The following is a 26364-nucleotide window of genomic DNA, read 5'->3' as shown; positions in this document are numbered from 1 at the left end:
TAGAGACTCTAGTGGACATTTAATATTGGAGAGTTAAGAAAACGCTTGCCATTGTGAAGTAGTTGATGATGGTGGTTAATGTGCTAGTAAGATGAAGTTGATAATTTTAAAATTTAATTATGTGATTGTTGAAGTAAATTAGTAAAGTGAGTGATTTGAGGTATTTGATATAGATATGCATGTAAATATGTGAATGATTAATTTAGGTTTGCTTGTACTAAAAAAATCTCAGGCTAGTAAACACTGTATGAAGGACAATACTGTAAAGTTAATTGTAAAAAGTAGTAATAAAATGTTGGAAATCATGGCCAGGGAGTTTATCACCATTATGTGAAGCAGCAATTCTTTGAGCTTTTCCCAGCAGAAATGCCTTTTTAAAATTCTTCTAGATATCCAGTATCTGTCATTGTTTCTTCTGTGCTGAAAAGATTGCCCTTATGATACTTGAAACAATCAATTTGAACAGGATAGAGATAGTGTTTTTATTTATGCAACAACACTTTAATAAACTTTCCTAAATGCCATTTGCTGAGCTAGGAACTAGGAGTGGAGTCACTAAAATTAATTATGGAGACAGACTAGAGAGCACCAGTTCTAATCAGGGAAATGAACATATGGCATGATGTCACATTTGCTCTCTGAACCTCTTGGACCTCTTAGAGAAGTCAGTCCCCTCCAGGCTGGTCATAGGGTGGTGAAGAGGCGGTAGCAATGGGGAGTAAAGGAGAAAATGGTCTGGAGGAGTCTGAGGCCTGGTTACCTCAGATCATTTCAGTGGCGTCTGAGCACAGGGTGGAGAAGTATTGCTCAGACCACAGAGAGTAAATTCCAGTGCTTAATCTGATGTATTGTGACCTGACCAGACCAAGGATTTTGAGTCATGACATCTGATTTGTGGTTTAGAGAAAGTGTTGTGGGTGTTTTCTAGAGTATGAATTGGAGAGGGACAAGACTAGAGGGAAAGAATAAATTGAGCTGATAAAAGCTCATGAAATCTGAAATCTAATTTTTTTCTGGCATAGCTAAAGAATTTTTAGCATAGCGTAGGCTTGTTATCAGAGTCTTAAAGTTTGGTGGTCAGAGCAGCAGCACGATTGTCATTGGGACATGAGAAATACAGAACCCACGTCTTCCAGGACTCAAGACCTGTGGAATCAGTGAGATCCCCTGGTGCACATTCAAGTTTTGAGAATCTCTGACTTAAAACACCCTATGTTAGCTCACCCAAGCCTACCTCTCTTGCTTTTATCTTTCTCCAATCACGTCTTGAACACTACACTTTAGCTATACTGAATTTCTTGCAGTCCCTTTAAGAGTTTGAGTGTGTAGACTTTACCCCTGCAGTTTTCTCTGCCTGAATGTTTTCTGTATTTCTCCCCATTCCACTGGCTAACCATCATCATCACTACTCCAAAATAAAACCAAAAGCAAACGTAAAAACATCAGCTTTGATGTCTTCCTCATTCACTTTTTTGATCAGCAGGTGTTTGTTAAGGGGTTTCTCTCTGAGGATATGGCAGTGAAAAGTGGAGTATTGTTTTCTAGGACTGTGTGTTATTGGGAAGCGGAGCCTAAAACTTACGATGACAATGTAACAAATGCAATGACAGGACCAGGAAGGCGGTAAAAGGAGCACTTTGACCATGCAGAAGTGGTCATCTGTTTTCTGAGAGAGGAGACACAATAAGTGTGAAAGGACAATTGAGAAAATTGACCTGTCTCTTGTTTCTGCTCTTAAGAAGGTGCCTCTTTCAGGTCTTCTGGTAGTGCTCTGGTCTTCCTCTGAAGCACCATGATCACAATGTGCTGGATACTTTGTCTGCCTTCCCCACGCCACTGCAGAATCCATCAGGGCAGAGGTCAGGTGTGTGCTGCACACAGGAGATCCCTGGGGACCCAATATTCAAAATATCACTCGGATAAAGAGAGGGAGGTTTAAGGTTCTCTTCATCAAAGCCGTATTAGTGGACTAGTGGGGAGAAAGCTAAATAATAGTGGGTTAAAAAGTTAGAGAGAGATGAAGCAGCCAACTCTGCTTTCTAAAAGATTGCTTATTAAGAAAGAAAGAAAAAAGCAAGAGGACAGTATCTGGAGAGGAATCTGGAGGAGGAAGTAGTGGTTCTCTTTTAAAGATTTGTGAGTCAGTTATTCATTCATCAAATACCTACTGAAGGAGGTAGTGTTGAACCTCACTATCTGTGGAGGTTCCCACCCAATATTATTATTATTATTTTAATTTATCATTATTTTTGAAAGTATTACAGGTGTCCGATTGTTTCCCCCCGTTGAGACCATCCACCTCACTCCGACCCTCTCCCCAGGCCTTCACCCCGTTACTGTCTGTGTCCATGGGTTATGTATATATGCATATAACTTCTTTGGTTAATCTCTTTCCACCCTCCACCCCCCTTCCCTCTTCCCTCTGAAATAAGATTGTCTGTTGCATGCGTCAATGTCTCTGGATCTATTTAGTTTGTCAGATTCTTTTGTTCATTAGCTTCTTCTTAAAGAAGACCCTTCAACATTTCCTGTAGTGCTGGTCTGGTGGTGATGAACTCCTTTAGCTTTTTCTTATCTGTGAAGCTCTTTATCTGACGTTCAGTTCTAAATGATAGCTTTGCTGGGTAGAGTAATCTTGGTTGGAGGTTCTTGCTTTTTCATCACTTTGAATATTTCTTGCCACTGTCTTCTGGCCTGCAAGGTTTCTGTTGAGAAACCAGCTGACAGTCATGGTTGCTCCCTTGTTAGATAACTAACTGCTTTTTGCTTACTTCTTTTAAGAATCTCTCTTTGTCTTTAACTTTGGCATTTTAATTATGATGTGTCTTGCTGTGGGCCTCTTTGGGTTCCTCATGTTTGGGACTCTGTGCTTCCTGGACTTGTAAGTCTGTTTCTTTCCCCAGGTAGGGGAAGATGTCTGTCATTTTTTCAAATAGGTTTTCAATTTCTTGCTCTCTTTCATCTCCTCTGGCACCCCAATAATACAAATGTTGGAGTGCTTGAAGTTGTCCCAGAGACTCCTTACCCTACCTTTATATTTCTGGATTCGTTTTACTTTTTGCTCTTCTGGTTGGGTGTTGTTTCCTCAAATTGTTTATTTGATTCTCCGTGTCCTCTACTCTACTGTTGATTCCCTGTAAATTATTCTTCATTTCAGTTTCTATAGCCTTCATTTCTGACTGGTACTTTATTATGTCATTGAAGATCTCACTAGTTTCCTTAATAGTCTTACTAATATTCTTGAGCATCCTTACAATCAAAATTCTGAACTCTGTATCTAGTAGCTTGCTTGGGTTCTATTTCATTTAGTTGCTTTTCTGGAGATTTCTTCTGTTCTTTCCTTTGTGACATGTTTATTTGCCTCCACATCTTGGCTGCTTCTAGGTGTTTATTTCTATGTGTTAGGTAGAGCTGCTATGTCTCCTGGAATTTGTAAAGTGGTTTTGTGTAGTAGGTGTCCTATAGGGTCCAGGGACTCAGCCTCCCCAGTGACCTGAGAGGGGCCTTCAAGGTGCTCCCCTGTGTGGCCTGTGTGCACTGTCCTGTTGTAGTTGAGCTTTGGTTGCTGTTGGAGTCACTGTGAGGAATTGACTCCCAGGCCAATTGGCTGTGAGGACCAGCTGCAACTACAGCCAAAGAGCTGCTGTGATGGAGACACCCCTATGGAGCAGGATTTACTTCAGTGGAGCTTTGGTGTTCACCAAGTGCGCCCCTTGAGTGTGTCACTTGTGGCAGGGTTATAATCCAGTGTGGTTGAGTCTGACCACCAGGTGCACTGTCTCTGGGGCCTCCTGGGAGGTGCAAGGTCAGCCTCTGCCAGTGCCTTGCCCAGGGCCACCCAGCATGAACTACACAGCAAACCATGGTTGGCTGTGACTTGTGCCAGGCTTGGAGGTGTCCTGGAGAGGCACGCTATGAACCAGTGCAGGCTGCTACTAGTGCCCGGCCTGGGGCCACTTATCAAGCCCTATGGGGCACACTGCTGCTTGTTTGAGAGATTTTAGGAAAGTCCTAAGCATTAGGCTAGAGAGGCCACTTGCATAGAAAAGCCACTGGAAATGTCTTGGTTGAGCTTGTAAGTACGGAGGGGTGGGGTCTCTGGGAATCACCAGGGCATAGCCAAAAGTGTGCATCAGATGGTGGCGATTCAAATATGGTGCCTGGCTTCTGGCTCTGTTGGGGGAGGGCTAGCCAAAGGAGCAGTGGCCTCTGGCAGCTCTTCTGTCTGTGAGAAAGCTGCCCTACAGCTCTCACCTTGATTTTAGGCAAGTTAGTTCCTCCCCGAATGTCCCAGGTTCCTTTCAACCTGCTGCCTGGTGCTGAAGCTCAGAGAGCGCGCGTCTGAGTGAGTCTGTGGGCCAGGTCTTTAAGAGGAAAGGCTGGGGCTCCCTCAACCTCTGTGACCCTCAGTAAGTCTCCACTGGTTTTCACAGCCCAGAGCTGTGGGAACTTCTCTTTCTGGCCCTGGAACCCTGGGCTGGGGTCCTGTTCTGGGCCTGGGACCCCTCGATCCTCCACAATACCTGCACTGTTGAGATATCCCTCCTGGGTTTACACTACGGCACCGGGTGTGGGACTGCGGCTGAGTCTTTGGAATTCAGCGACAATCCACCCGTGTCTTTGCTCCTCCTACCAGTCTTGCTGCTTCTTCAGTTCCTTGATTGTAGGACGTCTGTTCAGCTAGATTTCAGGAGGTTCTGAGTGATAGTTGTTTTGTATTTTAGTTGTAATTTTGATGTGGTTGTGGGAGGCGGCAGGTACATTGGTTACCTACACCACCATCTTGTTGTCTCCATCATCTCCCACAAATATTACTGAATCACTGCTGTGCCTGCTCCTAGTTGAGGTTGAACAAGGGCCACTCTGCTTTGTGTTCCAGTCCTCATATTGTAAACAACTGTCCTCTTCATGGTCTATTTGGTTTCATGGTTTTCACATTTTCGTACTTTTGGGGGATATGTTTTGCTGTTTAAAATGAACCTCGAACATAGAATGTTTCAGGCACGTAATCACAGCAAGTCTATGATGTGCCTTATGGAGAAAATATGCATGTTAGATAAGCTTCATTCAAGCATGAGTTTTAGTTCTCTTGGATGTGAGTTTAATGCTAATGAATCAACAATCTTTGTTAAATGAGGTGTTTTTAAATAGAAACAGTTATATATTAATCAGTTTATGAAAATATCGTGACCAGAGGCCCTAATCTTACCTTGTAGTTTCTCCTGGAGCAGTGGTGTTCATTATTTGCTAAATTCAGTGTTTACAGTGACTTTGTAGAGTGTAACTTTAGTGTATAATGATATTCAATTGTATGTGCTCTTTGAGATACTGTTCTGGGCCTGGAGGTTCAAAAAGTGAGGGAGACAGATGTAGTCTCTCCATTCATCACTCTTATGCTCTAGTAGGGGCTCTTGGCCGTATGGAAATAGAGTTTATACTACTCAACAGACATCTGGTTGGAAAAACACTATCTACTCAACTGACATCTGGTTGGAAAAACACTATTAATAATAATAATAATATAGGACCTCCTCCTCCCCCCACACACTTTTTTTGTTCTTTTTCATCTCCAAATATGTTTTACAGGTTTGTTTTTTAAAAAAATCTTAATTGATTTTAGATAGAGCAAAGGAGAGGGGGAGAGAGAGAGAGAAACACCAATAATGACAGTCATTGATAGATTGCCTCCTGCACACCCCGTACTGGGGATTGAGCTGCAACCCTGGGCATGTGCCCTAACCAGGGATCTAACTGCTATCTTCTGGATCATAGGCCTATGTTCAAATGGTGGGCCACGCTTTTGGGCAGTTCATTTCTTTTTGTTTTTAGATCTTTACCTGAGGATATCTTTTTCCATTGCTTTTCAGAGAGAGTGGAAGGGAGAGAGGGAGAGAGAGAGAAACATTGATGTGAGAGAGACACATTGATTGATTGTCTCTGCATGCACCCCAACTGGGGCCGGGGATCAAGCCTGCAATTGAGGTATGTGCCCTTGGCCTCAATCGAACACAGAACCCTTCATTTCCCGGGGCCAACACTCTAACCACTGACCCAAATCGGCCAGGGCTATTTAGTTCATTTCTTAAGGAAAATGGCTTAGCTAGCTCTTGCCTGCTCACATGCTCCTGAGTGCAGGGTCTCACCATGTCTTTTTCTTTCTCTTTTCATTGTTTCTTTAGAGTTCAGATTCTCATATTCTCAACTTCAATCCTCTCATTGCTCATTAAGATATTTTTCTGAAAATTAAAAAAAAATCCCCCCTCCGCCCCCCCCCCCCCCAGCATATTCTCCTAAAGAAAGGTTCTAGTGCCAGCAATTCTAATAGTTTGTTTCATCCACCTATGGTTATTTTCATCTGGGTACCTTGTTGTACCTTGTTGTATTCTTACCTTCACTTTCGTTCTTTTACTAACATAAAAAAAAAAAAAATCTGCCCTGAGCCCATCACTGGGTAGGTGGTGGTCTGTTAGAGTACTTGCTCCCTTTTGAATGTTAAGAGTGAGGTTAATTTGGAGTGATTTTTGGACAATCAATGGTTCTCAAAGACTCATTAGCCATTATTTTTTAAATCTTTAGAATAGTCTTAGTGTCTAGTAGATGTTCAACAAATGTCTGTTGATTGAAGTAGCCACACTCTATACCTGCTATATAGCCAAACAGAAAAGGGAAGCAACATTAGTGAAAGGGAAATCACCCATGCATAGCACTGCTGACTCTGCTCTGGGGGCTGTTTGAGCATTCCCTGCTGGGTCCTGGTAGGTGCTCAGGATTGTGAATAACTGAACCATTCATTCACCTGCCCTGTAGCATTCTTAGCTGAGGATTTTGGGACAATGAAGTTTTTATGTATAGGATTCAGTAGCCAATTCAAATTTTTATAAGCAAGTGGTCATTTACATAACTGCCTCAGGCTTGTCCCTACCTTCTCCTCCAGGAGACAGGAAGATAGAAGTGAAAGGCTTTTCACCTCTACAGCTTGTTCTTACACCTTAAACACTGTTTGTTACCCTCCAGGGACTGATAAGATAGGTACCCCTGAATTGTAATTGTATCTTTCACATTTGGGGAGTTTTTTGTTCTTGACTGATGTATTTTAACCCACTTCTAAAAATTTTAGCTCCTGCCTGGCAGGACGTGGCTCAGCGGTTAAGCATCGACCTAGGATCCAGGTGATCAGGGTTCGATTCCCGGTTAGGGCACATGCCCAGGTTTCGGGCTGCAGCCGATCAATGACTCTCTCATCATTGATGTTTCTATCTCTCTCTCCCTCTCCTTTCCTCTCTCTGAAATCAATAAAGATATATTAAAAAAAAAATTTTAGCTCCTGATTCATCTGTGTGTGTTTATTTGTGTATGTGTGTGTGTAGGGAGGGAGGGAGGGTGGTGACAATGAATAGGTTTAACACTTGTCCTCCAGTTAAATGACCAGCTGATGCTATTAGAAGTAGAAACGAAGTGCAGTGGGAGAAAGGAACAGAGGAATTCCACTAGCATCCTGAGCTATGTAGCTTCCTTGTGCTCCTCCAGACTCGTCCATTTTTGCCCCATGTGGTCAGGACCGACTTCTCACCTGGAATCATCCAGGCTCTGTGGTCTCTAGCTTGTGCCTGGATTAGGCCTGGGGATGCACCTGCAGAGCACTGATGGAGAGTAGGAAGAGAACCAAGACAGTTCTCATTTCTGGGCCCCTTCTTTGCCTGGTGGCTGTTTGCTGGTAGCTGTGTCCCTGCAAACCACAGCCATAGGTCTCCTTGCCCTGAGGGTGGTGAAGGCCTCATGGGAACTTCATCCCTTGCTGCTTTTTGTTAATCCTGCCATATATTTGTAAACAGTCCTTCCATTAAATGTTTCTCAAATACCCCTTTCTGAATTAGCCAACTGTTTGCTGCTGAGACACTAATATTGGACCTGACAGATTTGAGGAATTGATATCATATGAGGAAAACCCATAGAGCATAGGACACTGTACAGTGAAGGTTGTAGGTGGGATAGAGGTAATATGCTGGCCAGTCTCTCAGCATTGGGAAGGTGTGGATATGCCCTATTGTGAGCATGCTGAGGGAGCTGTCAGAGTGGATAGTCTACCGTGTACATATGGTTTGTGTAGCAGTTGAGCTTCGGTCATGTGAAGACTGTTATAGGAAATAGCTTGTTAACATTCTGTTGTCCTGATTGCTGCAGGCCTTCACATTGACTTTTTACCTGGGATTTTCTGTTTAACGTTTTGGAGCTTTTTTGTTTTTCGTTTTTCTGTATGTTTGTTTGTGTATTTTTTAATTGAGGTAATTGTAGAATTAAATGCATTTGCAAGAAATACTAGAGATCTGGAAACAAGATGGCAGTGTGGGTAACAGCTGTACCTGCCGCCTCCCACAACCACATCAAAATTTCAACTAAAATACAGAACAGCTATCACTGAGAACCTCCTGAAATCTAGCTGAACAGAAGTTCTGCAACCAGGGAACTGAAGAAGCATCGTGACTGGTAGGAGGGGCGGAGACACAGGCAGATTGGGTCTGAATCCCAGAGACTTGGCTGCAATCCCACACCCGGTGCTGTGGTTTAAAACCGGGGGGGGGGGGGGATATCTCGGCGGTGGAGGTTTCGTGGAGGAGTGAGGAATCCCAGCCTCACATCAGGCCTGTTTCCCCAGGGCTTCAGGGCTGGGAAGAGAAGTCCCCACAACTTCAGGCTGTAAAAAACAGCTGGGAGTGTGGCTGAGTGACTCTGAGGCTGCGGGAGTCCCAGACAGCTTGTTTTAAAGGGCCCGCAAACGGACTCACTTAGACGCGCTCCCTCTGAGCTCCAGCACTGGGCAACAGCTTGAAAGGAACCTGGGACATTTGGGGAGTAACTAACTTGCCTGAAATTGGGGCAAGAGGTAGAGGGACAGCTTTCTCTAAGAAGAGCTGGCAGAGGCCATTGCTCCTTTGGCTGGCCCTGCCCCACAGAGCCAGCAGCCAAGCACCTTATTTGAATCTCTAGCACCTGACTTACACCTTTGGCCCTGTCCAGGTGATTTTTGGAGGCCCAACACATCCCTACTTGTAAGCTCATCTAAGCCATTTCCAATGGCTTTTCTATGCAAGTGGCCTCTCTAGCCTCATGCTTAGGACTTTCCTAAAATCTCTCAAACAAGCAGCAGTGTGCCCCATAGGGCTTGATAAGTGGCCCCAGGCCTGGCACTAGTGGCAGCCTGCATTCGTTCATAGCTTGGCCTCTCCAGGACACCTCCAAGTCCAGCACAAGACAACCAACTATGATTTGCTGTGTAGCTCATGCTGGGTGGCCCTGGGCAAGGCATTGGCAGAGGCTGACCTTGCTCTTCCTGGGAGGCCCCAGAGACAGTGAGACTCAACCATGCTGGATTATAACCCTACCACAGCCACGAGTGACACACTCAAGGGGCGCACTTGGTGAACACCAAAGCTCCACTGAAGTAAATCCTGCTCCATAGGGGTGTCTCCATCACAGCAGCTCTTTGGCTGTAGTTGCAGCTGGTCCTCATAGCCAATTGGCCTGGGGGTCAATTCCTCACAGTGACGCCAACAGCAGCCAAGGCTCAACTACAACAGGACAGTGCACAGAGTCCACACAGGGGAGCACCTTGAAGGCCCCTCTCAGGTCACTGGGGAGGCTGAGTCCCTGGACCCTATAGGACACCTACTACACAAAGCCACTTTACAAATTCCAGGAGACATAGCAGCTCTACCTAACACACAGAAAGAAACACCTAGAAGCAGCCAAGATGTGGAGGCAAATAAACATGTCACAAAGGAAAGAACAGAAGAAATCTCTAGAAGAGGAACTAAATGAAATAGAACCAAGCAAGCTACTAGATACAGAATTCAGAATAATAGTTATGAGGGTGCTCAAGGATCTTAGTAAAAGTATTACAAAAACAAGTGACACCATTAATGATATAATAAAGTACCAGTCAGAAATGAAGGCTACAGAAACTGAAATGAAGAATAATTTACAGGGAATCAACAGTAGAGTAGAGGATGCTGAGAATCAAATCAGCAATTTGTAACTTGAGGAAACAAAAAAACACCCAACCAGAAGAGCAAAAAGAAAAAAGAATCCATAAATATGGAGATAATATAAGGAGCCTCTTGAACAACTTCAAGCGGCCCAACATTCGCGTTATTGGGGTGCCAGAAGGAGATGAAAGAGAGTAACAATTTGAAAACCTATTTGAAAAAATAGTGACAGAAAACTTCTCCTACCTGGGGAAAGAAATAGACTTACAAGTCCAGGAAGCACAGAGAGTCCCAAACAAGAGGAACCCAAAGAGACCCACAGCAAGACACATCATAATTAAAATGCCAAAGGTTAAATACAAAGAGAGAATCTTAAAAGCAGAAAGAGAAAAGCACTTAATTACCTACAAGAGAGCACCCATATGACTGTCAGCTGATTTCTCTACAGAAACCTTGCAGGTCAGAAAGGAGTGGCAAGAAATATTCAAAGTGATGAAAAACAGGAACCTCCAACCAAGATTACTCTACCCAGCAAAGCTGTCATTTCTAACTGAACGTCAGATAAAGAGCTTCTTAGACAAGGAAAAGCTAAAGAAGTTCTAAAAGAAGGGTCTTGTTTTAGAAGAAGCTAATGAACAAAAGAATCTGACGAACTAAGTAGATCCAGAGACACTGACACATGCAATAGACGGTCATATTTCAGAGGGAAGAGGGAAGGGGGGTAGAGGGTGGGAAGAGGTTAACCAAAGAAGTTGTATGCATAACCCATGGACACAGACAATAATGGGGTAAAGGCCAGGGGATGGAGTGGAAGCGAGGTGGAGAGGGAAGGTTGTTTAATTTGGGGAGAAATGGGATATCTGTAATACTTTCAACAGTAAAGATAAATTAAAAAAAAAATACTACAGTGATAGTCCTTTTATATTTTACTTAATGGTAAGATTTTAAAAAACTAATATTCTCTCACAATGACAATATTAACATTGCTACAAGTCACCGGTCTTGTTAAGATTTCCCTACTTTTACTTGTACTCATGTGAGTATTTAGAGGGCTTTTGATCAAGTTGCTTATATTTTCAGTTTCAGAATGGGAATTCTGGTGCTACAGATACACTATGCCTTAGAAAAAGTTTCTGGTTTTTCTTTGGAAACTTTCATATGACATTGGAGTAGCACATTTTCCCCTTAACTTTCTTTTCCCTCATAAGTGTCTAGTATTCATCGGAACTATTGAAGATATCCTGTTATCTATAGAAAGGCTGATATATATATATATACACACACACACATGTATGTATATGTTTGTGTGTACATATATATGTATATTTATATATATTTATTTTTATTTTTTTAATCCTCACCTGTGGTTATTTTTTCCATTGCTTTTCAAAGAGAGTGGAAGGGAGAGAGGGAGAGAGAGAGAGAAAGAGAAACATCAATGTGAGAGAGACACATTGATTGGTTTCCTCCCACGCACTCTCCCAATGTGGCCAGGGATTGAGTCTGCCACCCAGATATGTGCCCCTTGGCTGGAATAGAACGTAGGACCCTTCAGTCTGCAGGCCGATACTCTGTCCACTGAACCAAACCAGCTAGGGCTATAGAAATGTTTTAAATTCAGCTTTCCCAAGAAATCACATGTTATCTTTAGTAAAATGTAAGTGTATTGTGGACTTTACACATTTTAATTCTTCCTGGACAACGGTGTGGTCAAATCCAAATTGCAAGGGTGGGGGGAAGGCAGTAAACAAGCTTTTCATTTTCAGCTGGATCACAGAGCAGTGTGACCTATGACCCATCCCTGAATCTATCTGTCTGGTCCCTTAGTGCACTCATCTGTAAATTAGGTATTTTAGTTTATCTTTATGACAACTCCCAACTATAGTATTATTTACTTTTTGCTAATATATAAAATATTAACAGGGTGATAAAACCCATTTTAAGTCCTCTGAGTCATTCACTATTTTTTAAAGCTTATTTTTTGCCTTTCCACAAATTTCTATCAAGGATTTTACCTCGATAAGTGAAATACTGATAAGTACCTTTATAAAAAGGGGAACATATATTGGTAGGTCAATTTTGCAATCCAATGACAGGCTTTTATCTCATGGCATGTGTTAATAATTTGGTGCTAACTGTGAGATATGTCTTTGGAAATATGTAATATCCCCAAAGATTGGGGAGGTGCCCTTCATTTTACGTAAAAGTAATTATGCTGTTTGCATCAGAACTTCTAATGGAACATGTTTAACTGTATATTATTTTTAGATTTGATTAAATACCTTGTTGGCTTATGACTCTATTCTTGGAAAAGGTTTATTCATTGCCTTGAGTGGTTAAGTAATTTAGAAATCACTATAAAAACGAAAGAAGAGAAGCAATGAGAAAGCCGATTAAGAATTAGGGTGGGATTTTTAACAGTGAAAAATACATATATCTACCTTTCTAGTATTTGCTATAATTCATTATTAGATTTGACATTTTCCCCTTACTTCAAAGGCATCCTACTTGGAGAAGCATATCAGTAATAACAGTGAACTAGGGCCACAGAGAATTTTCAATCTTGTGATGAGGGTTTATTGCTGTGCTATCCACTCTTCAAAGGGATGCACACATCAGCCTCCACCCCCTCCTGACCCAGTGTCCCTGCAGCAGTGCCTGTGCGCTTCATCCAGCAGCTTAATTATTGAAGAGCCTCATCTCTGAATTTTCTTTTTAGTATTTCAGAGGATATACTTTGAAAATATAGATTATAGTAAAAGAAATCAGAATGTTAACTGTATGTTAAATACATCAGAATATTACAGGGCTAGAATTATTATGTTTTTAAATGTATTGATTTCTTAAAATTGAGGATGAGGAATTGTAGTAATAATGACCAAATTACCCTAAATGAGAAGTTCCTATTATTTTTGATTACTGTAAAGAACACATGTTACATCAGAACACTAGTAATACTCAGGTATGCTGTGGGCCCCAGAAACATGAACAAATCATAGAGGAAAAGGCTGTATTCACATATATTTCTCTGAAGCCAAGACACGTGTACGTTCTTTACGCAACCAATGTGTATCATCAGGACAGCAAAAGGCGAGAGACCTGTCAGATGTAACAGGCAGTTGGGTTTCATGATTCATTTTGTTAATTAAGGCTCAATGTTTATAGTTTTGTTTTGTTTTTATCTATAAAATCAGGCTCAACTTGCCAAAAGGTCTCGTGCCATTCGTGGCTCCTTCTGCACCACTACCTGTGCCTTCTCCTGTGCTGCCTGTAATACTTCAACCTGTTTTGAGGCACCTGGTAATGGTTGCTGATAAGGCTTTGAAATGTTTTTATTATTATTTTTTAAGTACGTTTTTCATAAATTGTTTTAAGTTCTGCTGGGATGAGGCTTGGCAAGTGATCACTGGTTTAGGAGTATATAAACTAATGTGGAATCACACATATTTTAGCGTGAAAAAGATCTGACCCCATCAGTGTAGCCTCTGGTTTTATAGATTAGGAGACTGAGTCCTGGAGAGGTGAGCTGACTTGCCAGGGTTGCAGGTCTAGCTAAGTGGTTCTTCATGTGTAGTCTGTGGGTCCTTGGAAGTCATTAAGACCATTTCAAGGAGTCAATGAGGATAAAGTGTTTTTTTCATAGACTAAGATACATTTTGTGTTGTTCGCTGGGTTGCTATCTGCATCAATGTTGCCCAGGTACTGATGGGTAAAATGTAGGCCCCCTTGCACACATCAAAGCACTGGCACCATATGTGTTCACCCAGAACACATACCGGTTTTGTTTTTTTTTAAGCCATTTTAATCTCCTTGATGAAGTAGAAAGAATGATTACTTTTTTAAATACTGATCCCCAAGTGTACAAATTAATATTTTGAGTGACAAAGTGCGAGGTAGGCAAAAGGTACTTGCACGTATTGAAGATCATTGGTTGTCTTCAGGAAAACTTTTATGTGATGGCTTGAGATGTAATCTGAAGTAGCTATTTTGTAATGGAACACCATTTTTATTTGAAAGAAGGACAGAAAAAACTGGGGTTATTTTGCCTTTGGTGTCTGGAAGATCTAGAAAACCAATGAAGTGAGCCTGTCACCGCAAGGCAAACAACTGATAGTATTTGTTGCCGAAGATAATGGTTAGGCTTTCTAGTGAAAATTAGATTTTGGAAAAGTTATATATCCTGCTGTGAGCATGACAACTTCCCAATGCTTAGTGACTTTTCTGATGAAATTATTAGTGATGTTCACATATGTGATTTTCTGATATGAAGAAATATATCAGCATTTGGAAGATTGGCACAACCCAATTACTAATATATTCCAAATAACAAACGTTAACATTTTTTTCATGACTTATGATCCATTCAAAGTGTAACATAGATGAGTAGATTTTAATGTAACAAAGAATGAAAAGTTTACATTCCTTATTGCAGCTAACCTTTGGGAAATTCATTTGCCAAGTTTTGGTGCAATATCAAAAAAGAATATTCACTGTTATCTAGAAAGAATATTAAAATACTATTTCCTCTTCCAACTAAATATTTATGGAGTTTTAAAATATACTTTGGCATGCTGCAGCAGATTGAATACAGAAGCAGAGATGAGAACCCAGATGTCTCTGATTAAGCAAAATGTAAAACAGTGCTACAGTTCCACTAACTTCGCTGTTTTGTGAAATAGAATTTTTGTATAATTCTGTTCTTGATGCTAACATGTAATGGTTTTATTACTAACATAAACATGAATTAATAAATATTTTAAAAATTTTAAATTTTTACTTCTAATACGGTCACTGTTCTTAGCCATACCCCACATAAAGAAAACCTCTTGGGGTCCTCAATAATTTTCAGGGTGTGAATGGATCCTGAGATGAAAGTTTGAGAAGGCCTGGTATAGGCCCTTTTTCTCTGGGCATTCTTTTTATCTTATACATCTATTTAACCAGTGTATATGTTTTTAATTTCTTTCATTTTAACATTTCCAAAATTGGGATGCCTGTTATTTTAATATGTATGTATAGCTAATGTAACATTTTTTAAATTCACCCAAATCAAATGATGCTTAGTTAAAACCAGTGTATGATTTCTCAGTGTATATAATTTTACTTTGAAAACAATAAAATTCATCCCTTTTACAGAATTGAGACTAATATTTTTATCTGCATGTAGATAGAAATATAACTTCTTTTCCAATGAACTGTTGAATAATAGAACTAGTTTTATAATTTGGGTAGTGATTGAGCGCTGACCCAGGAACCTCAAGTTCTATCCAGGAAATTGCCCCTGTGCTCCTCTTGTCATCTTTCTGAGCTTCAGCTTTTTCATCTGTGGAGTCACATGTTTCTTCACTGTGACAACTGTAGAGACTCATTAAAACAAAAAGATTTAGATTTCTCCTAGTTAAATTATTGGTTATAATATGTGACTTGAATGTGTGTATAAACTGGGTGAAAATGCCTTATAATTTTCATGCAGTCATAAAACCAAGAAGAAATTATAAACCAATAAAAATGTAAGTTCACACCATCAATGTGGGAAACAGGTGTTGCTGATTTTGAATTGCAAGCAGCATGAATGTAGGCTGAGGTCCTATGGCACAGGTCTTGCCATTTGGACCTGGTTATGCTGCTTGTGTGCGCTGTGGTGACTCAGTTCTTTTAGCACATCGAACTGCAGGAAAACCTCGATTTCAAGATCATTATGATACCATTTGGTATTTGTTTGGTGAGAACACATAGTTTACTTTATAAATTGATTTATGTTCTTTTTTCATTAACCTGGTAATCAAATCTTAGATCTCTTCCTGAATTTGACAATGGATACCAATGTAAACATGAGTCCTATTTTGCTTGGGGATACTTGGTGATGAGGTAGGACAAATGAAAGATCCAGGTTATATTTATATGAATTTCTTTTATAGATATCACTAAAATGAAAATAAAGAGTTGAATGTGAGAAGAATTCACAGGAAGGGCTGCCTGATAGCACATCTGCTGTGGTGTCCTCCACATTGCCGTTTGTGCAGTAAATGTTGCCTGGTTCCCTGCTCCAGCCTCTGCCCAGAACAGTCAGTCAGCGGGGTCTGAGTCTCTGCTGTAACCCACCTAACCCTCCTTCCCCTTTCTTTCCTGCATCTACAGTATTGAGAGTTACAGATACCAAAAGGTAGAGTGCTGATTATTTTTCTCTGTTTCATACTAACATATTAACACAGTCAACGATCATGTCCCATCAGATGATGGTTCATATTATTTATATAATCTGAATCATGTATGCAACTTATCTCTTCTGGGAAAATTTTCAAAAACAAGTAGAGTAAGCTGTTTTATTGTGTGTAAGCAAATTGATTTTGCCGTTGAAATGTACTTTTATATAGTTATTTTATTATTGTGGGTAGTACTTTTGGTCATTGCCTCTGTACCATTTTTTAGAGATCTTCTTTTGTGAATTAATAGTGCTTCTTTTAGACTTAAACACACACACACAAACAGAAATTGAGGTGTACAGAGTTCTTTACCAATTAAACAATTAAGGGCCTTATGTCAAAAAAGCAACAGAACCCATAACCAAGAAGCAGAATTATAATTGCCCAGAAGTATTGTATTCCCCCTTCCCCATTTTGTTGCTTTTTGCTTTTATTTTGAATTTTGTGAATCTAGGAACAATTTTGTTAATTTGGAGAAAACTTTGTTTGTATTAACAGCATTGTAGCATAGATTCTTATATGTGTATTTTTGTGAACTGATTTTGAGAGTGACTACATATACTTAAATATTGGAAATTATTCTTCTCTATAATTTTCATGTTTGTGTTTCTCCCAGCAAATTAAGATATCCAGAATATTTTTCCTCTGGTAATGCCACTTAGGCTTTATTATTATTATATCCTAATGATGTAGAAGCAAGTGTTAAATGCGATATTATTATGCTTCATATGCTTTTGTTTTCTCTGATTATTTGTAATTTACTTTCACATTTTTGAGACTGTTGAATTGACAATGATTTAAATATAATCTTTAATGCATGTAATTAGTCTGTCTTTAGTTTAGCATCCTCAAGGATCTATACATTTACACCACTGACCAAGGCATTAGTGTTCTAAACTGTTTCATGTGGTGTAAATGCTGAGTTTAGTACACCCTTAAAGCTGTTTTTCTAGAGGTTTTTTATAAATATTTAACTTGCATCCTGGTTTTTGAAAACAGGTTTAACATAATTCAATCTAATTTTTTTGTCTCAAGTGATGTTTTTAAGTGATTTCACTCAATTGATGAGTAGGGGTTTTGGTCTGATTCTCAATGTTATAGACTCACATGCTTTTATTTTTCTGTTTCTTCTCTGCTGTAACAGTCATCATATCTGCCAAAATCTTCTCAGTGCTACTGATACAGATGTTAGCTTGAGTGTTCTGTCGATTTTGTTACAGCAATTGCAGACTCCTCTCTTATATGAGTAGTTATTAAAACACTGTCTTTTATGTCATTTTGTGTGTGTGTATATACCAGGTACTACCTGCTTATTAACTTACTACTTTCAAGATTTTTTTTTTTTTAAAATATATCTTTATTGATTTCAGAGAGGAAAGGAGAGGGAGAGAGAGAGATAGAAACATCAATGATGAGAGAGTCATTGATCGAGCCCGCAACCCGGGCATGTGCCCTGACCGGGAATCGAACCCTGATCGCCTGGATCCTAGGTCAATGCTTAACTACTGAGCCATGCCCGGCTGGACTCAAGATGTTTTTAATCTTAAGGACACACAATATGATTAACGTTGTTATAATACTCTATTGAACAAAATAAATATTCAACATAATTCTTCAATAGTCTAGCCAAATATTGTTTAGATCCTCTATTTTTAATCCAGGATAATAACGACAGTAATGGTTATTATTACTCTCTGTCAAGTACACACAGTGTGTCTGGCATTGTTTTAAGCATTTTATCTCATTTAGTCCTGACTGAAAGAAGTACTGTTTTATTTCCATTTGCCTATGAATGCACTAGAGACAGAGGCTAGTTAGGCAGCTTGCCCAGAACCACACAGGTAACAAGTGGTGAAGCACAAATTCAAGCCAGGCAGTCTTACTTCAGAGCAGGTTGTTTCTCACATTCCACATTTCTTTCACCATAAATTGTTTTAAAGGAACTAACGGAATTTCTGCTTAGAATGCTGATCCATCTTAAATTGTTATTCTGCTCTTTAATCTTTGGGATTTAACTGCTTTTATCCTAACATATAGTTTTCTATCATTAGTTATCTTTTTTTAAAAAACATACTTTTTTGTATTTGTAGATATGCCTCTTCATGTCCGACGAAGCAGTGACCCAGCTTTAATTGGCCTCTCAACTTCTGTCAGTGATAGTAATTTTTCCTCTGAAGAGCCTTCACGAAAAAACCCCACACGCTGGTCAACAACAGCTGGCTTCCTTAAGCAAAACATTGCTGGTAGCCCTAAAACCTGTGACAGAAAGGTAACCACTTCTTAGTTTCTTCATGATATTCCTTCATGTGTGTGCTTATTGACTTTTCCCTCAAATTTCAAATAACTTCCTATTTTATATTGCCCTTGAATTTTCTGATAAAATTTGTGCTATATATGGTATACATTTATTTATCCATTTTTGAATAGATAATATATTCATATGATTAAAAATGAAAGCTTTTTGATATGAAGTGCTTACATGTAAAGTCCCTACGATGTCTCCTGTCCTACCCGTTTCTCTTCATGGACAATGCCCTTGTTAGCTTTTGCATGTTTTTACAGGAATGTTTTATGCATATATAAGCAGATACTCATATTGGCTTATGAGATTCGTTAAAGAAATTATAGCATTATGGACTTTAAAGGATGAAAGTGGACTCCATGGTCATTTATTCTAACTACTCAATTTTATCTCCCTCTAAAATAGAAGTCTATTCTAGAAAATAATTTCTTCTTTGACCTAATTTATTTTAGTTTATGTCTTAATTTTTTTAGTCTATTTAGTTTATTTTTTCCAATTTGTTTTTTAATGTTCTTTGTCATATATTTCTACAGAATCTTTATCATCTTTTTCCATTACACATATAACCTTTTACTTATAACATTTTACCTAATGACCTTTAACCTGTGTATCATTTCACTGCTGAACTTATAGAATAAATGCTCGGTAAACATCTCTTGAGTGAGTTAATAAACATTTTTCATTGTTAACACACTATATATTGTGTGTGTGCATATACATATATAAATATGTATACATATATAGTATAGAAAAGTGTGGAAATATACTAATCACATATTAATATTAAAGTGAATTTGGCTTGAAGTTTGCTTTATTTCTTTATTGCATCTATGTGAAAATACCTGTTTAAAATATTTCTTTTAACTTGGTTTTGCATTTCTACAAACTTGTTTGCAGTAGTTCAGTGAGGAAACAGTTATATAATACATTAGTATAAACTGAGAAACATCTACCAGGAAAAAAACCCAGTACACTGAAGTCTCTGATTTTTTTGGATTAGGGATTTAACTGTAAGGCTCACTCTTCTGAAACATATTATTTTATATTTGATGAGGAATTTTGAGTATTTTCTTATTAAGATTAGCTTGAAATTTTATAATGCTTTATCATGCAGTAGACTGTCCAAGGTTTAATCCAGTTTATGAGTAGACCTTGTGACATTTAACTTGTGTTCAGAATAGACCAAATTTCCATGGATATTCACAAATGTATAAACAAGTTGGGAGTGGGATGGAAGGGGTGAAGGGATTGAGGAAAATAAAAAGAAAAGAAAAAAGAAGAGAAAGAACTCATGGACATGGACAACAGGGTGGTGATTGTGGAGGTGGAAGAAGGTATGGGGGAATACATGGTGATGGGAAGAAAATTCATTACTTTTATTTATTTTAAAATTCTTTTATTAGAATATAATTGACACACAATATCCTATTGGTTTCAGGTGCACATCTTAGTGATTTGATCCCCATGAAAAAATATTAAATCACATATGTGCTGATATGAACTTTTTTAAAATTTAAGGTAGCTTTATTTATTTATTTTAAGTTTCTTTATCTTTAATGTTGAAAATATTACAGATGTCCTCTTTTTATCCCCATTGAATTGATCCACTCTACCACACATCCTAAACATATAAGTTATTTGATTAATCTCTCCCCACCCACTTCCCCATCCCCACCTTCTCTCTGAGATCCCTCAGTCTTTTCCATTCTTTTAAGTCTCTGGATTCATTTTGTTTATTAGTTTATTTTGTTTATTATATTCCACATATAAGTAAGATCATGTGGTATTTGTCTTTCTCTGACTGGCTTATATCACTTAGCATAATACTTTCTAGGTCCCTCCATGCTATGTCAAAGGATAAAATATCGTTTTTTACAGCCGCATAGTATTCCATGGTGTAAATGTGCCACAGCTTTATTATCCACTCATCTACTGATGGGCACTTGGGTTGTTTCCAGATATTAGCTATTGTAAATTGTGCTGCTATGAACATAGGGGTGCATAAGTACTTTCTGATTAGTGTTTCAGGATTCTTAGGATATATTCCTAGAAGTGGGATCACTGGGTATAACAGCAGTTCCATTTTTAATTTTTTGAGGAAACTCTATACTGTTTTCCATAGTGTCCTATAGTTTTCTGAGTGAAGGTCTTTTATATCTTCGGTTAAGTTTGTTCCTAGGTATTTTATATTTTTATTTGCAATGGTAAAGTGGATTTTTTTTAGTTTCTTTTTCTGAGAGTTCATTATTGGTGTATCATGTTTATTGATTTGTGAATAACGCATCTCCAGAATAAATCCCACTTGGTCATGGTGTATGATCTTTTTACTATATTGCTGGATCCGATTTGCTAATATTTTGTTGAGGATTTAGTATCAATGTTCATCAGGGTATTGGCCTGTAATTCTCTTTCTTTGTAGTGTCTTGATCTGGTTGTGGATTTAGGCTAATGCTGGCCTTGTAAAAAGAGCTTTTGGAAGTGTTCCTTCCTCTTGGATTTTTTGAAATAGTTTGAGGAGGATAGGTGTTAATTCTTCTTTGAATGTTTGGTAAAACTCCCCTGTGAAGTTGTCCAGGCCAGAGATTTTGTGTGCTGGGAGTGTTTTGATTACTGCTTCAACTTCATCAGCAGTTTTCAGCTTATTCAGGTTTTCTGACTCTTCCTGATTGAGTTTTGGGAGGTTGTATTTTTCTAGGAATTTGTCCATTTCATCCAGGTTGTCCAGCCTGGTGGCATATAGTTGTTCATAGTATTTTCTTACAATCCTTTGTATTTCTGTTGGGTCAGATGTTATTTCACCTCTTTCTTTTCTGATTTTGTTTATTTGGTTCCTCTCTGTTTCTTGATGAGTTTGGCTAAAGGTTCGTAAATTTCGTTTATCTTTTCAAAGAACCAGCTCTTGGTTTCATTGATCTTTTGTATTGTTTTTTTAGTCTCTATATCATTTATTTCTGCTCTGATCTTTATTATTTATTTCCTTCTAGTTACTCTGGGCTTTTCTTGTTCTCTTTCTAAGTTTTAAGTTAGGGTTATAGAGTCTATTTGAAGTTTTTCTTATTTTTTGAGGAAGGCTGGTAGTGCTATGAACTTCCCTCTCAGGACTGCTTTCATTGTGTCCCATCGATTTGGAGTTGCTGTGTGTTCATTTTCATTTGTTTCCACGAAATTTTTGATATATTTCTTGATCTCTTTGGTAACACATTCATTTTTTAAAAAACATGCTTTTCACCCTCCATGTGTTTAAATGTTTTTTAGTGTTTTTATTGTAGTTGATTTCTAATTTCATGGCACTGTGGTCTGAGAAGTTACTTGATATGATTTCAATCTTCTTGAATTGTAGAGATTTGTTTTGTGTCTTAACATGTGGTGTATCTTTGAAAACATCCCATGTGCACTTGAGAAGAATGTATATTCTGCAGCTTTGGAGGAGAAAGTTCTATAAATGTCAATTAAATCCATCTGAACTAGTGTGTCATTTAGGATTACTGTTTCCTTGTTGAATTTTTTGTCTGGAAGACCTATCCAGTGAATTCAGTGGCATGTAAAATTCCCCTAGTATGACTGTGTTGCTGTTGATCTCTTCCTTAAAGTCCTCTAGAAGTTTTTTATAAATTTAGGTGCTCCTCTATTGGGTGCGTATATATTTATCAGGGTTATATCCTCTTCTTGGATTGAGCCCTTTAGTATTATGTAATGACCTTTCTTTTCTCTCATTATGGTCTTCATTTTGAAGTCTATTTTGTCTGATATGAGTATTACTACTCTAGTTTTTTTTTTTCATTTCCATGTGCACGGAAAATTTTTTTCTATTCCTTCACTCTCATCCTGTGTGAGTCTTTTGTTCTGAGGTAAGTCTCTTGCAGACAGCATATATTTAGGTCATGTTTTCTTATGTGTTCAGCCACCCTATGTCTTTTTATTGGGGCATTTAATCCATTTACGTTTAAGGTTATTATCGAAAGATACTTACCTACTGCCATTTTGTTTCTTTATGTCTATGTTTCTCATTCTCTTTAGCAGTGTGTTTAACATTTTCTGTAATGCTGGTTTTGTAGTGATAAAGTCTTTTAGCCTTTTTTTGCCTGGGAAGCTCTTTGTTTCACCATCTGTCTTGATTGATAATCTTGCTGGGTGGAATAGTCTTGGTTTCAGATCCTTGTTTTGCATTACCTTGAGTACTTCATGCCATTCCCTTCTGGCCTTTAGAGTTTCTGATGAGAAGTCAGATGACAGCCTTATGGGGGCTCCTTTGTAGGTAACAGATTGCTTTACTCTCGCTTTCTTTAAGATTCTGTTTGATGAAATAATGGCAGAAAAGTTACCTGACCTGGTAAAGGACAAAGTCACACAAGTTCAGGAGGCACAGACAGTGCCAAGCAAGAAGAATGCAAAGAGGCCTGTGCCCAGACACATCATAATTAAAATCCCAAGAATTCAAGACAAAGAGAGAATCTTAAAGAAAGCTAGAGTAAAGCAGTCTGTTACCTACAAAGGAGCCCCCATAAGGCTGACCTCCTCTGGCACTTCTATAGTATGAATATTGTTACATTTCATGCTTTCCCACAGCTCACTTTGTTCTCCTGTTTTTTAATTGTTTTTTTGTTTTTGGGTCTCTGACCGAGTGATTTTTTTCTACCCTGTCTTCTAATTCAATGATCCGATCCTCAGCTTCCACTAATCTGCTGTGTGTTCTTTATTTCTGCTGTGTCATTCTTCATTTCTGACTGGTCATTTTTCAGTTTCCATATCTTTTTTCATGCTGTTGAGCATCGTTACAGTTAGTATTCTGAACTGTATATCTGAGAGATTGCTTCCCTCCATTTCATTTAGCTCTTTTTCTGGAGACTTCTCTTGTTCTTTCATTTGGGGCTTGTTTTTTGGTCTCCCAATTTTCTCTACATTTTTGGGTTTAAGTGTTAGATCTGCTGTGACTCTCAGTCTTTTTGGATGGTCTATGGTACAGGCCATGTCAGACATAGTTTGTTACTGGCTGTGAGTACCCTGTTTGGACCTATCAACAATCCTAGGCTTGAGGTGTCCACTGCTGGGGCTGGGTGCATTTGGACAGAACTAAGATGCACACCAAAATGTGCTTTTCTAAGGCTTGGGTCCTGAAGCAGTTCAGGCAAAGACTCAGAGCACCTGGAGGTCTGACTCTGGTTGCAGAGTGATTAATCTTATTCTCTTAATGAGCCTCAGACTGTAGAAGCTCCACAGGGTGGGGCAGTTGGTTATCTTTCTCTTAACAAGCCTCAGGCTGTAGAAACTCCTCTTGGTGAGGTTGGAGGCTTTCCAGCAGGGTGGGGCAATTGCTTTCCCCCTCAGGCAAAAGCCAAAAAAAATGTGCAGGCTGAGAAAGATGTCCTCCACAGTCTGGGGGAATGACTCAGCACACGAATTCAGAGGCGTGTCCCCTGATCTCACTCTCCACAGCCGACAACCTCAGACTCTCCCCACACAGCTCCAGTCTACTCCACTCCCCTTCCGCTGGAGTCCAAGGTGAGTGGCTGCACAGAAAACTTTGTGCATTGGCCCTTTAAGAGGGTGACTGCAGTTCTATCTGCCTTTCCCTGGCAGACAGAAATGCAGCTGCTTTTCACAGCCACATGTTTTGTGGGCACCTTTCTCATTTTTGTTGCTCTTTGCTGTGAAGCCCAGCCTGGGGTTTAGGCCCCAGAGTCCTCAGTGGGAACCCCCCCGCAGCTGAGATATCCCTCTGGATCTTCAGCTGCTGCCTGTGGGATCCCAGCCTGCCCTCTAGGGTCCACATTTCCTACCAGTCTCTGTGCGTTCTCCAGTTTTTCTCCTTGGTTATGAGGGTGCTCTCCAGCTAGTCTTCAGTTGGTTTTCAGGATGGTTTTTGTATGTTTTAGTTGTAAATCCAGATTTGTCCCAGGAGAGTGTCAGTGTAGTTTCCATTGAGTCCACCATCTTCTTGCATCTCTCAGAAATTCATTAGTTTTAAAAAAGGTTTTAAGGTAGTTGAAGGATACTGGGTCAGATGCCATTGAGGGTAATCATTGTTTCCTACCTTCTGGGCTTACTATTCTCATTTGATTTAGCTGTTTCGCATTTTTGCTCTTTCCAATACCCTTGACACATGAAAACTGTTGGAGGAGATACTGTCTTAAATATGTCTTTATTATCTGTCCTTCCATTCCATTAAAATTGTGAGACTTTTAACTTTAGAAAATTATTTTTATAAACATTTTTTGTAGTATATTTTAAGTTTCAAAATAATTTTTTTCATGGTAATAAGACTGTATAAAGCACTGTGAGAAGCCCTAGGTGGGGTGAGATAGGGGATGAGAGGGAGAATGAAGAAGACAAAGAAGTAACTGGTACCGTTCCTGAGTTCAACAACTTACTGTTGTACCATATAGCTTAGTGGTTCCATTTGGCTGTGCACCAGGATTACTTGTTAACTTTTAAACACATCAACAGATTCCTTTACCCACTTCAGGAAATTTGTGTGTGTTTATTTAAAGCTGCTTTGTTGATTCTGGGTCACAGCCTTTTTTTGAGAACCCAGGCCTAGCTGGAAAGGGAAAGTGTGCATGCCAGTTGAGAGGGCAAGTAGAGTATCACGGTTATTTAGAAATGTCTTCTTTTTTACGTTTTCTATCATAGCAGAATAGAATCTGGAGCTGTATTTGATTTTGCAATACTTCAATTTATCACTTTCAAATGAAAATCAATTAAAATGGATTTTTTTTAAGGTTTAAAAGAAGTATTTTAACAATCCATTGAGATATTTGACACTATCCTTTCAGTGCAAAACTAGGCAATATTTTTTCTAGATAGAAGCTATGAAACAAATAATTGTTTTTGTCTATTATTCCTTTATGCATCCCCCCTCCCATTTTTTTTTTTGAGGAAAGGAGGGAGAGAGAGAGAAACATCAGTGTGAAACAATGATCTGTTGCCTCCTGCATGAGTCCCAACTGGGGATTGCACCTGCTTCTTAGGTATGTGCCCTGACTGGGAATTGAACCCTGCACCTTCTGGTGTGCAGGATGACACTACAACCAACTGAGCCACACCAGCCAGGGCCCCTCCCCCATCTTAAATGCATTTGAATACCTAAGGTGTAGACACCAAATACTCAGTATCATTATAGGAGGTCACCAGTGCTATTTCAGACACAAGGAACCTCCACAATATGCCCACTCCCTGTTTCACTGAGTGAGAAAACTTTCTCTGTCGATATGCAGACAACATATTATCAGATAAAATTTACTTATACTCCATGTTATTCTAAAATAGCTGCTTGCTTGCCCATTCATTCATTACAAAGTGATGTCTACATTTACCCATTTCTTTGCTTCTTTATCCCCTTCTTAACCCTTTGGCTTCTAGTGTGTTTCTTCTCATTTATTCTTTCTAATGTGTCAGATCAGTCATATTGATAAATTTGGATATGCTATTTTATTTTTAAATGAGTATACTTGACCAGTTAGCTATTTAAAAAAAAAGTTTATTTCTTGGTTATTTATGAGTCAGCCATAGCTGTCTGATAGTTCCAGTAACCATCTATAATTTTAAAGGATGAGCAAAGATAGTTCTTTAAAACTACATTTCCGCCCAGCTGGCGTGGGTCAGTGAACCGGGGGGTCACAGTTTGATTCCTGGTCGGGACACATGCCCAGGTTGCAGGTTCAATCTCCAGTGGGGTGTGTGCAGGAGGCAGCCAATCAGTGACCTTCTCTCTTCATTGATGTTTCTATCTATCTCCCTCTCCCTTCCTAAAAAACAAAACAAAATGAAACAAAACACATTTTTCCTGTGTGAGAGACCTATAGTTGTGTTTAATATCTGGGGCATTAGCTTCAAGGGAGATCTTCCTGAGACCTAAATATTAGACTATTCTGCTGAA

General features: G+C 39.1%; 1 protein-coding gene across 16 annotated transcripts in view; it reads left to right on the top strand.

Annotated features, from left to right (window-relative positions):
• PARD3 (par-3 family cell polarity regulator) overlaps positions 1–26364 on the top strand; it is a 720826-nt gene that overhangs the window by 296166 nt on the left and 398296 nt on the right. For all 16 annotated transcript variants that reach the window (XM_087823918.1, XM_087823919.1, XM_087823914.1 and 13 more), the window contains exon 4: positions 18277–18455. In XM_087823918.1, the coding sequence (XP_087680044.1) occupies positions 18277–18455 (179 nt within the window). The remainder of the gene's footprint in view (positions 1–18276; positions 18456–26364) is intronic.

Source organism: Miniopterus natalensis, chromosome 1 (assembly GCF_054644295.1).
Source record: "Miniopterus natalensis isolate mMinNat1 chromosome 1, mMinNat1.hap1, whole genome shotgun sequence".
In the NCBI taxonomy this organism is placed as follows: Eukaryota; Metazoa; Chordata; class Mammalia; order Chiroptera; family Miniopteridae; genus Miniopterus; species Miniopterus natalensis.
The sequence above is the reverse complement of the archived record's forward strand: the minus strand, read 5'-3'. Positions and strand labels throughout refer to the sequence as shown.